Source organism: Grammomys surdaster, unplaced genomic scaffold (assembly GCF_004785775.1).
Source record: "Grammomys surdaster isolate TR1022 unplaced genomic scaffold, NIH_TR_1.0 125928, whole genome shotgun sequence".
Lineage (NCBI taxonomy): Eukaryota > Metazoa > Chordata > Mammalia > Rodentia > Muridae > Grammomys > Grammomys surdaster.
This window is the reverse complement of record NW_021620751.1, coordinates 2,914,836-2,927,385: the sequence shown is the minus strand read 5'-3', so window position 1 is coordinate 2,927,385 and position 12,550 is coordinate 2,914,836. Positions and strand designations below refer to the sequence as shown.

At 35.0% G+C, this 12,550-nt stretch overlaps 1 protein-coding gene across 5 annotated transcripts in view; it reads left to right on the top strand.

Annotated features, from left to right (window-relative positions):
- Ankrd17 (ankyrin repeat domain 17) overlaps positions 1 to 12,550 on the top strand; it is a 134,260-nt gene that overhangs the window by 42,056 nt on the left and 79,654 nt on the right. The window contains exon 1 of one of the 5 annotated variants that reach the window (XM_028752656.1): positions 4,236 to 4,253. The exons of the other annotated variants lie outside the window; for them this stretch is intronic. Within the exon in view, the coding sequence (XP_028608489.1) occupies positions 4,251 to 4,253 (3 nt within the window). The 5' untranslated portion in view covers positions 4,236 to 4,250. Of the gene's footprint in view, positions 1 to 4,235; positions 4,254 to 12,550 lie in introns of those variants that run through there. 5 annotated transcript variants of the gene reach the window in all.

Here is a 12,550-nt window from a genome sequence, read left to right as displayed (position 1 = left end):
GATATCTTTGAAAGTAGGGTTTGCCACTGTACACATGTGGAGGTCAGAGGACAGCTTGAGGAGAGAGTCAGTTCCCATTCCTACCCTGTGGGTCTTATGGATATATCACACAGGTCATTCATTGGGCTTGATATCATGTGATTACTTTGAGGTGCCATTTCACGGGTCAGGAAATAACTGGTTGTTTGTTTTGTTTTGTTTTGTTTTTTTAAAGATTTATTTAGTTTATGTATGAGTACGCTTGGATCCCATTACAGATGGTTGTGAGCCACCATGTGGGTGCGCTGGGAATCGAACTCAGGACCTCTGGAAGAGCAGTCAGTGCTCTTAACCGCTGAGTCATCTCTCTAGCCCGAAATTACTGTTTTGAATGACTTGTTTTTTTTTACTTTTGAGAGCAAGTTTGTTAGGTAGGTTTTGGACTTCCTTTCTAACCCAGACTGCTCTAGAAAGTGGAATCCTCCTGAGTGTTGGGATTACACTGGTGAGACCTCATTTCTGGTTTCTATTTTGTTGAATTATCTGTAATGTTCTTGGAGTACAGGGTGGTAGCAGCTTGGGTTATGTTTAACTATTTAAGACCATAGCTAGGAAAAAAGATTTTCTCCTATGCTTTTTTTTCTAGAATGTGTAATGTCTTATCTGTTACTACATTCATGATTCAATGGTGAATTTTTTCATATATGAGTTTTGAGCTAATTTTTCTTTCTATAAAAATGACACTTGAACAACATTTTGCCACTGATTAAGAAAACTATTTTCTTTATTAAATCACCTCGGCACCTCTCTCAAAAACTAAGTTATCATGAGTATTATGGATCTTCTCTAGAATTCCAAACTAGTTCATTAAGGTACGTTTCTCTTTTTATCAACAGATCAAACCATCTTTAAAAGTATGGCTTTATAATCCATCATGGTTTTAAAAATTCTGTTTCTAGTAAATCTTAAATTTATTTACTTTTTTCAAAAGTGTTTTGAATATTCTACAGCTTTTCCTATACAAATATTAAAATGTCACTGCCAAACCCAAAGACCTCACCCCACCAAAAAGCTTGGAATTTTTGACTGGAGTTGTGTTCATGAGAATAGACATCTTTCACAATATGAGGTTTATAATCCGTTTATATGTTCATTTTTTAGCTACCTTTGTTTTTTCTGACAATTTTTTATAATTCAACATATAAACTATTGTTTATTAAATGTGATTCCTAATTATTTAATACTTTCTAGTGGTATTACAATTGGTACTTTAAAAAAAAAAGCATTCAGCACCAATACTAGGTCTTATATTGGCTACAACATTTTTTCTGATGCTTATCAGGTCAGGTCCTTGTAATTAGTTTTTAATCAGTGGGTTACTACCCACTGATCTTTTTTACTTGAGATAATAGGATACCGTACAAACAAAAGAAAATGAGAAATTTGGACTTTAACAATATTAAAAGCCTGTTTTTCAGATTCTACTGAGAAAAAATGCCTAAAAGAGAGGAGCCCACCAGTTAAAAAACACATGGCAAACCATATGACTAATAAAGGGCTTGTACCCAGATAATTCAGATTTCCTAGAGATCAGTAAGAAAATCCCAATAAAAATTGAGAAATACAATAGACACTTTCTATCATAAACCTAATAGAATATTTTTTTGGATATAGGATATATAATATGAATAGAGAACATACTTGGATTTTTTTTAACTTTTACATATGAATAGCATTGATTTAATTGAGTCTTAACAGTACTTGATTTGGGGGCTGGAGAGATGGCTTGGTGGTTAAGAGCATTGACTGTTCTTCCAGAGGGCCCAGGTTCAGTACCCAGCACCCAAAAGAGGGCTTACAGTAGTCTGTAACTCAAGTTCCAGCATCCCTACGCCTTCTCAACAGAAATACATGTATACAAAACACCAGTGTATGAAACATAAATAAATTTTTAAACAGTATTTAATTTGATATCAACACTTCCTCATTTAAAAATAATTAGGCTGGGTGAGGTGTATCCCAGTCCTCTAGTGGCAGAGACAGGGATCTCTGCATTCAAGCTCATCGTTATGTTCTATATAGTGAGCTCCAGGGCAGCTAGAACTTCATAGAGAGACCCTATCTCAACATAGTAGTAGGATTAATTGAGGAACTATATAGTAGTGTACATCTCTAATTCCAGCACTTGGAAAGTGATGGCTGAGGTGATGGTCAATGCCTACCTGGGCTACCTGAGACCCTATCTAAAAAACAAAAGCAAACAAACAAAAGTTAGATATACAGGTTTTAGGTGAATGGCATGTACCAGCAAGTTAATAGTTAATCTTATATATTTCAAATAATATAAACTGTCATACTGGCTATTGGTATTTTTAATAAATACATAGAAATAGTTAGATAATTCTTTTACTGTGATCCATGAGGTTGGAGGTAGTGGTGAGACATCTCTGTGTAGCTCAGTCTGCCCTAAAACCAATAATTCTTGAATGCTAGGAACATAGGCATGTGAGACTACGTTCTTCTTTGATTTTTTTAATGCCTGAACTCCCAAGTTTTTCTTTTGCTGAAACCATACTAGAAAAATGCACGATACATTTGTTTACATGTTTTATTGTTGTTTCATGTACAGTAGTGTTTTTGCTTGCATGTATGTAAGTGCATTGCATGCATGTATTGCTCAGGAGAGCTAGAATAGGGCTTCAGATACCCTGGAACTGGAATTGTGTTTGTGATGTTTGTGAGTGGCCATATGGGTGCTAGGGACTGAACCTGGGGTCTGGGAAACAGTAGTGAGTGCTCATAACTGCTAGCCCCTAATTTATAAGGTAAGCAACACAGAAGAGTATAGATAACTAAGGGATAAAATTTCCTCAGGGATTTTATTTTATCATCTCTGTTAATAACCTTGGTTTATCGGTCTTGACTGTGTGTATGCTTTACTCAAGATAAGATATACAGTGCATTTTCTGCAGTGTAGTTTTACTATCTAGTTATAGATATTTAACAATATAAAAATTTTGTACTTTCAGTATTCATATATTCATTTGATACATATTTTTATATATTATGCTTAATATTAAAACTGTTGTTATGCAAGAAAATAAGGTTTCTTCTGTTAGATTCAAGTGAGAGGAAGATGACATATTTGAAGGCGCCAGTAGTATTTAGTGTGAAGTTTTTCACACTAAAGTGAAGGGTGACAGGCACACTGGTTGGTTGGAGGTTGGTAGGGGAGCCTTAGTTATGCTAGGTAAGTACCCTGCCTCTGAGCCAACCCACAAGCACCTATTGTTAACTTTTCAATCTGTTTAACCACTGTTGTATTGATGCATATGAAGGTAATGTATAGCCTTTTTCCGGTAAGATTAGTATTGTAATGAACAACCATGTACATATCTTTGCTTAAGTGTGCAAATATTTTTGTAGGTATAATTTTTAGGAAGAAAAAATTTAATTGTTGAAATTTTATATTCTACCATCCATCTCAACTTTTAGACATTTGCCAGTGGGTATAAGATTATACCTTATTTTAATTTATATTAATCTTATTTCTTAATAAAGTTGAGCATATTTACTGGAATCTTATATTTCTATTAAACATTATTCATACATTTTGTCCATTTTACCTTTAGTAAAAATTTAAAATTTCTTTTGATTCTCTTAACATAATATGCTATAGTTTATGATATTTTATCCTACCCTATGAAGTTTATGGCATTTTTAGATTTATTTTTATACTGTCAGAACTTTACCAGTCTTCTCATGTGTCTTTCTCGAAGAGTCCTTATTAACAGTATCAGAGCACGTTAGTTTCCTACATTTTCTTGTACAATAGTTTTATTTATATTTCTAGTGGATTTAAATTCATCTGAATTTTTTTAATAATCATGGTAGTGGCCTCCTTAATTTTTCAAACTAAATAATCTTTTCTCCCTCAATAAATTGTTGATTGGTACTTTGTTTTCTCCCACTAACATGGAAATCACCTTGATCATATTTTAAGTCCCAGATCATGTGCTCTGGATTCAGTACTCTACAGTTTTATTTTCATTTCATATTTAACAGCTGGTAGGGCACCCCTCCCCATTGTCTTTTTCCAAAAATTTTTTTGGCAATTTTTGTGTATTTTCTCTTCCAGATGAACTTTAGAGTCAACATGTCAAGTTCCATTAAAAATCCCTTTGGGATTTTGATTGGAAGTGCATTGAATTTACAGATTAATTTGGGGAGAATTGACATCTTTACACTATTGAGTCTTCCCACCCAGGACCATGGTATGCCTCTCCATTTCTTTAGGTGTTCTTTTATGTTCTACAGTACAGTTGTATACATTTTTTAAAATTTTATTTTCATAAATCTTACACTTTTTTGTTAGGTATTTTCCTGAATATCTTTAGCTTTTGTTATTATTGTGTCTAATAGCTTTAAAAAATATTTTCTAATGAGCTATTGCTGTTGTGTAGGAAGGCTATTTTTTATTATTATTTTGGTCTTACTATTTAGTTTTGCTGATTTCTATTTTAATTCTGGAAAGATAATTATGTTTTCTGTAAATCATATTTCTTTTTCAGTAGTTGTACTTAGCAGTATCTTGGTTTTTATTTATTTATTTTTTTGGGTCTTCAATATTTGGTAGGTTTTCAGAACAGCTGCTGTTCTTTCTGATTTGAGTGTTTTATTCTTGATGTAAATTAAATGCTTTTCATTTTTAAGCTTATGTATACTTTAGATTTTTAATAGGGAATAAAGCAAAATTTTTTCCTCACTTAACAGGTACTTTTTTGGTCGTTGATACTTATTTTTTTTTAAGGTTTATTTATTTTATGTATATGAGTACACTGTTGCTGTCTTCAGAAACAACAGAAGAGAGGGCATCAGATCGTATCCGTTGTGAGCCACCATGTGGTTGCTGGGAATTGAACTCAGGACCTCTGGAAGAGCAGCAGCCAGTGCCTTTAACCTCTGTGCCATCTCTCCAGCCTGGTACTTTATTTATGAAGAAGTTTTATCATGTAATACCGGGTAACTTGGAACTTAGGGACCTCCCAGTGTCAGCCTTCTGAGTGCTGGGATTAAAGGTGTATGCTACCATGCCTGGCAGTAGACGTTTAGTTTAACCATACAGTTTTGTTGAGATGATCCATGTTCTTTTTCCACTTATAATAAATATTTAATGTGATGACTTACATAATTGTTTTATAATTCTTGATCATAATTTAGTTTTTTAAATATTCTTTCAAGGATATATTTAGATAATGGCAGAAACTGCCTCAAGTTAATGACAGGATAGTTGCTACCCCAGTGACAAGTATTTGTATGGTTCTGAAAACTATTCCTGTCTCGTGTGAGAGAAACAATAAGCAAGTAGGTGAGAGGGTAGTGTTTTCAGGCTGGGATGGCATTCGGTAGGAAGTGAGAGGATAGATGTTGTGTAGCATGCAGAGGACAGTACTGGATGGAGCCCCCGTTAGTGACTTGATGTGTAATGCCATGTAGGAAAGTAAGTGTGCGGGGATAGGAGGAAGCAGTCCACAGAGGGAGAAAACAATTCGTGCTTTAGAATTTCTTGTATTGTCTTTCCTATGGATACTCTTTCTTTTTATAGTACTGACATCATTTGCCAGTATATTTATTTTAAAAAATAATAGGTGTGTTACCTTTTGTGTATAGGGTGATTTTTTTTATAGGGCTGTGTGTGGTAAGCGCGATCATTTTCCCATGTATTTTCTAGCTTTTGTAATTTAGATACCCTGTTTCTTGAATATTATGATACTGCAGTTTTAATAACAACTTTTTGTAGGACAACTTCTGCACTTGTTGGAGCATGTTTCTCCCCATGCGTGTACTTTTGTCACTCTGTCAACGACACTTGACAGAGCTGTACTTACTTTTGCTAGACTCATCCTGTAAGTAGTCAGCTTTATAATTTGTAATTTTAAGATCTTAGATTTAAAGCTTTAATTTTTTTCTTTAAGGAAAAAAATTTTGGGTCAAATCTTTCAGAAAATAATTTCTTTTAGATTTTTATTCCCTCTATTATTAATTAATGAATGTTTTATTTTTTTAAAATTTCAATCAGAATGTCATACTATTAATATTCAATATTCTGTTTATTTTTCTGGACCAAGAACTTAACGTCATACATGAATTGCAAGGTCATCTTTTTCTAATCTTTTGAGTTTTTCTTTTTTTCCTAACGTATGATCAGATATCTCTGCCATCTATTTTACTTTAAATATTATAGTTACCTTTATTTCTGGATGCTCTGTGCCATTGCATAATATGCATATTCATCATTTCTTAGAGAGCTATATGGACAATTTGTCAAGTTCATGTTTGTTTTGTTTAGCTGCATATAGTTCTAGTAGGTTGTTGTATGTTCATAACTGAACCACCCTGGATGTGCCCAATGTCACCTAGCATTATCATTATAAGATACTCTTCCTGTTTAATTTTTTTTTGCGTTATTCTATAGCTGATACTAATATCCTTTGATTGCGATTGCTGATTCATCTATTTTCAACCCCTTTAAAAGTTTTTATTCTGTGTGGGTGTGTTAAATCGTAGGACTGTTAAAGAAAAGTCTACTTGAAATTTTAGATCATACAACTTTGTTTTACTTTAAACATGATCAGTCTTCTTTATAATAAAGTTTATAATTTTTAAGAACTTAATGCTAGATGACATTAGAGGTTTTCGACTGACATGTGGACAGATAAGCACCTCAAAGCTTAAAGATAGAAGTCATGTTTGTGTCACTTTTCAAGAAGGCTATGTTAATTCTGTTAATGATCACTAGCACATTCTTACATAATAGATCTTAGTAAAAGTATAATGTGGATAGTTTCAAATATAAAAATGCAGGACTAGACTAGTAATGGTTTGTTCCCAAACTTTTGAAATCTAAATTATTTTAGTTGTGTTCAGTTTCATTTTTGCTAACTTCTATCTCAAAACCATGAATCGTACTATTCATTAACTTCTAAAAAATTTTTTTGAACTCTCGCTTCCCTCTTTAAACAAACGAACATGTATATGTGTAATGTCCAGTGTGAATGTGGGAGCCTATAGAAAACAAAGGCATTTTGGATCCTCTGAAGGACCTGAAGTTGTAAAGTGGTTATGAACTGCTGATAGAGGATGTGGGGAGCTGGTTTATCCTGGGTCCTCTGGAAGAGCAATACATGCTTTTAGTTATTGCTCAACCATATCTCGAACACCAGCATGTTCCTTTCCCTGGTCCTCAGGATTTGTTTGTTTTGTTCTGGCTTTTTATGAGATACAATTGGGCTGAGATAACAGAATCATCATATCTTTGACTATCAAGACTCAAAATATACACAGGGGCTTATGAGTCCACAACCCTCTTTCTGAAATCCAACTCACTTTAAGTAAATGCACACATCCTGAAGTATTTTGGATGTGAGGGTGACCTATGTCTCTCCACCATACATTCTGAATGTTAATCAGCTGGCCCATCACCAAAGAACCTACACACTCAGCCTACGTGGAAAATATTAGCATTTAATCACCCTTTGTGGTTTCAAGTCACCAGGCCATAGGCACTTCCAACGTCCTTAATCTTATCTTCAGCTCTTCACTGAAGAATTTAGCCTTCACCATGATATGCTGTATAAGGAGCCTTCCTTTCCCCAGAACTTGTAGTAGTCTGTTGTTGGTACATCAGCAGTGGGAACAGCTCCAGCTTTGTTGTTTAGTAGCATGTGCATGAGCCTGTTTCCTGGTTAGTATCCACAATTTGGATAAGTTAACAGTTGGGTAGAAACTCTGGTTCCTCTTTAAGTGGTAATTCCTCATTGCAACTTTCCCAAAGTCACCTGGACAATGTTTATTAAAGTTGATCTTGTGATGCCCGCCACCAGAATCCCCCCCACTCTCCCACCCCCATCTTTCTAGGTGCTTGTGGCGCTTACTGTTGCCCTGACAGCCGTGGCTCAAGAGGCCTTGGAATTTCCAGGTCTTCCTCAGTCTGCATGGCTTGGTGGGAGCTGAAAGAAAAGCTGCCCCTCTTTTAACAGAAAAAAAAAAGGAATTTTATATATTTGTGTGTTTGTATTTGCATGGGTATGATGTGTGTGGGCACACTGTTGTTTTGTTATGTAGGTGGAAGTCAGGACAGCTTTGTGGAGTTGTTTTTTTTTTTTTTTCTCCTGCCTTTCTGGGGGTTCTGGGGGTTAGTTGAATTTGAGCTGTCAGGCTTCTGCATGCTGAACCATCTCCTTGGCCCTATTGACTTTACAAGATTTCAAGTGTTTTCAAAATACTTTATTGCTGAAAATCTTTGGAATTATATTAGTTTAAGAATGATTAACTCGCCAGGCAGTGGTGGGGCACGCCTTTAATCCCAGCACTTGGGAGGCAGAGGCAGGTGAATTTCTGAGTTCGAGGCCAGCCTGGTCTACAGAGTGAGTTCCAGGACAGCCAGGGCTACAGAGAAACCCTGTCTAGAAAAAAACAACCAACCAACCAAACAAAAAAGATTAACAGAAATTAGGCTCAAACAAGATTTTACTCAGGAATTTGTAGGCTAGGTCAGTGGCGCAGCACCTCACTGCCTAGCATGTTCCAAGAAACTGTATGGTATCGCCAGCAATCAACCACTGTGAGAACATTAGAGATTCATAGTTGTCCCTTAAATATTTTGTTTGTTTGTTTGTTTTTTGAGACAGGTTTCTCTGTGTAACAGCCATGGCACTCACTTTGTTAGATCAGGCTGACCTTGAACTCACAGAGATTCGCCTGTCTCTGCCTCCTGAGTGCTAGGACTAAAGGTTTGCATTACCACATAGGCCTTCATTCCTTAAGTTTTATATCTGCCATTTCGTGCTGCTTTTTAGTGTCTTTTATATGCAAAAGCTATTTTCTTAATGATAAATCCTATTAGTATTCGTTCATGATTACAGCTTCAACTAGCTTTTATGTTTTATTATGTAAGTATAGTTATTAGAGGTTCTATATGTATAAATATACCATTTTTCATTGAAATTATCAAATTGATTATAAGAATCACATACTGATACTAAAAGTAGAGTCATAAATTCATCAGAGAAAATAACTTTTAATTACAGACACTTTGTTGTGGAGCAAATACTGAATCATTTGTTGTTGTATAGGACATTTGTAGCTGGTTATGGTGGCAGAACATACCTGTAGTCTCAGCACAGAGGAGGTGTAAACAAGAGGTATTAATGGACTGATTGAGTGTTCGGCTGCACGAGAGTGATGCGGGGAGTCAGTTCTCCTTCCCACCATGAGGGTCCTGGGCATCAAACTCAAGTCTCCAAGTTTGGAGTCAAGTACTTTACCCACTGAAGCATCTTGCTAGCCTGGAAATTTTTAATGAACCTTTTAGTCAAAATATAAGGTACTTTTCTTGAAGCCTACATTTTTGGTTTAAAGTCCAGTCTTTTGCCAGGAGAGCTTACAGAAGAACAAAATTGGTAATAATTGGTGAGTCGTACTGTCAAGAGGAATCCAGAATGTTGAAATCCACACAGTCCCAACTTCAACATGCTTGTGTTCACATCTTGAGCTTCTCTCCTATCACAACCTCACATTTTATAGTTGATATATTAAAACAAATTCTTAATAGGTTTCATCTTTGAAGTTACATTTATCTAAAATAACTGTTTTTATGGTCTCTTAATTATGTGTCTGAAAATGTTTGCCTAAATGAAGACTTTTGGTAGGTTTTATAAACTGAACATTTCAGCACTGTATAAAAGTGCCCTATTCCTTAAGCATTGCTCTTTTTACCATGCTTGTAGAGAATCGCTTTCTTCCTCTGTGTCGTCTCTGCCCTCCTATCTATTTAATGTTCTTTTTTAAAAAGTATATATCATACTTCTTTGAACTTAGCATGTCTTTCTGTATTGCATATTTTTGGAAGACAATGATGATAATAAAAATACTCTTGGGTTTCTGTTTCTAATAGCTAACTTATTGCTTTGAATACAAGGTATGATTGGTGGCATATGTTGCTTAGTGTAGTTGGTATATATGATGGCCAGTTAATTAAAGTGTACTATTTTCTTATCCTTTGGGTTTAGCTACAAGATTAATGAGTATATTTTGAGAAAAGAGTTTAAATTGCTGATGTTCACAGTTGGTCCAGATTGTTTTGCTACTTGAAATCACCATGTGATTGATTGTCTTTTTGTTTTAAGTATAAAAGGATTTAGGAGTATAACTGCTAGTAGTAACATCTATTTGGATTTTTTTTTTTTTTTTTTTTTGGTTTTTCAAGACAGGGTTTCTCTGTGTAGCCCTGGCTGTCCTGGAACTCACTCTGTAGACCAGGCTAGCCTTGAACTCTCAAACTCAGAAATCCGCCTGCCTCTGCCTCCCAAGTGCTGGGATTAAAGGCATGCGCCACCACCGCCCAGCATCTATTTGGATTTTACCATTGTTAAAAGATCTTGGTTTTTATTTAACTTTGGATTACATTGACTTTTCATTGGGGAGAATATTACAAAATAATTTTACTTAGTAATTTTATTACTGAAACTGAGCAGTGCTGGTATACACCTTTAATCCCTTCACTTGGTACATAGAGGCAGGTGAATCTCCCAAGTTCAAGGCCATCCTGGTCTACAGAGTGAGTTCCAGGACCACCAGAGGTACACTGAGAATCCCTGTCTTGAAAATAAAATTTTGATAAGTTAAAAAGGATGCATATAAACACACACATGGATATTTATAAATTATTACCTAATGGAGGTAATACTTGCTTTTAAAAACAAATTGGAACTGAAGCAGTCTTTGCAGTAAAGTCATTACAAAGTAAGACTTTAACAAACACAAAAAGAGATCAGTCCAAAATGCCTTTATTATACATGTATGTAGCTCTAATTGATGAACATCCAGAATTTTGTAGAGCTGGAGACAAAGCTTATTCGGTGGAATGCTTGCCTAACATGCATAAGGCATATATATAGTTTAAATATAAATAAAGCATTGATGCATAAAGCATAAATACCTCGTTGGATCCTTGGTATTGCATAAAACTGGACATGGTATACATCTATTTTCTTAGCACTTGGGCGGTGGATATGAGGGTATCCAAGGTTAGGATCATCTTTGGCTGTATAGTGAGTTTGAGGCCATTCAGGGATACATGAGACTATCTGAGCAAAACAAAGTAAATTTTCAAAAAAAATTCCTATTCCTTTTCATATCTCAAATGCCCTCTTTCTCCAGTTGGCTGGCTCAAGCCAGGTTTCAGATAGGATCTATATTATGATTTATTGTTGTTGCTCAAGTCTTGTTAACTTAGAACAGTTCTTTAATCTTTGCTTGCATTCTGCTTAGTAGGAGAAAATGGTTTTACTCTAAACTGTTGTACATTTTCGAATTATGTTGCTTTTATTTACTTCAGAGGTTCTCTTACTCCTCAGGTCTATGAGTTTGTTTTTGTGGGGAAGACATCTAGAAGGTAGTTTTTCTTTTCCAAGGAAACTTTTGACTGTGTCTGGGTTATGTGGTTTGGTTGTTAAATTAATACTGGTATCTGGTGAGTAAAGGCATTTCACCCAGAATACCTGTAGTGCCTATGTTGAGAAAAAGAGGTTCATCTCCTGGTGTGTCTTATGACTGTTTTCAAAACTGTGTTATTTCTTTTTTTTTTTTTTTTTTAACTGTGTTATTTCTAAAAGCCTACTAGATTATTATTTATTAGAGAATGGGTGTTGTCAAGAAAACCTCATAGGGAAAGGGTGATTCAGTGGGTTAAAAGGCATTTGCTACCAAGCCTGATGACCTGAGTTTGATCCCAGGAACTCACATGACACAAGAAGACAACTGACACTTGCAAGTTTTCATCTGAACTTTATACATGCACTGTGGGATATGTGTATCCATAGAGAAATTAATAGAATTTATTAAAAGAACAGTACTTCCTAGGAGATGCTTCACATTGTATGGTTTACCAGGGGCCAGAAATGTTTGATTGTATTATTTTTACTTTTAGTCTTTAGTAATGAGGTAATTTAGGAACCTTGACATTTAAGTAAAACCTTTAAAGTTAGAATTTTTAGAGCTCTATGAACATACAGCTTCTTATTACTCTAGCATAGAATTTTGGTAGAAAGACTATTGAATGAGTGGATCTAGGGTTTAACTGGTCATCTCTACTACATTCTACTATTTAGAAACCTGTCATTTATATATAATGATCCTTGATTTTTTTCCCCCATTCTGTTATACTAAATTAGACCTGTGATTTATTTCTAAGACTCTTAGTTTTCTTTTCCAGTTTTCTGTCTTTAAGTTTGTCAAAAATTTAGTGCAAGCAGATTCCTTCTTCTCCAGGGACAAGCTCTCACTTACTTAGTTCAATCCCAAGTGGTCAGCCTTGGGCATATGTAAATAATGAGCAAAGGTGAATAGTCTCACAGGTTGTATATACATGTGTACATACATATATTTGTGTGTGATGATGATTTAATAATTAAAGATGAGATCATGAAGATTGGAGGAGTTGGAAGTTACTGAATGAGAGATGGGAGTGATGGAAATGCAGTGCTTATGTATGAAATTCTCAAAACGTAAA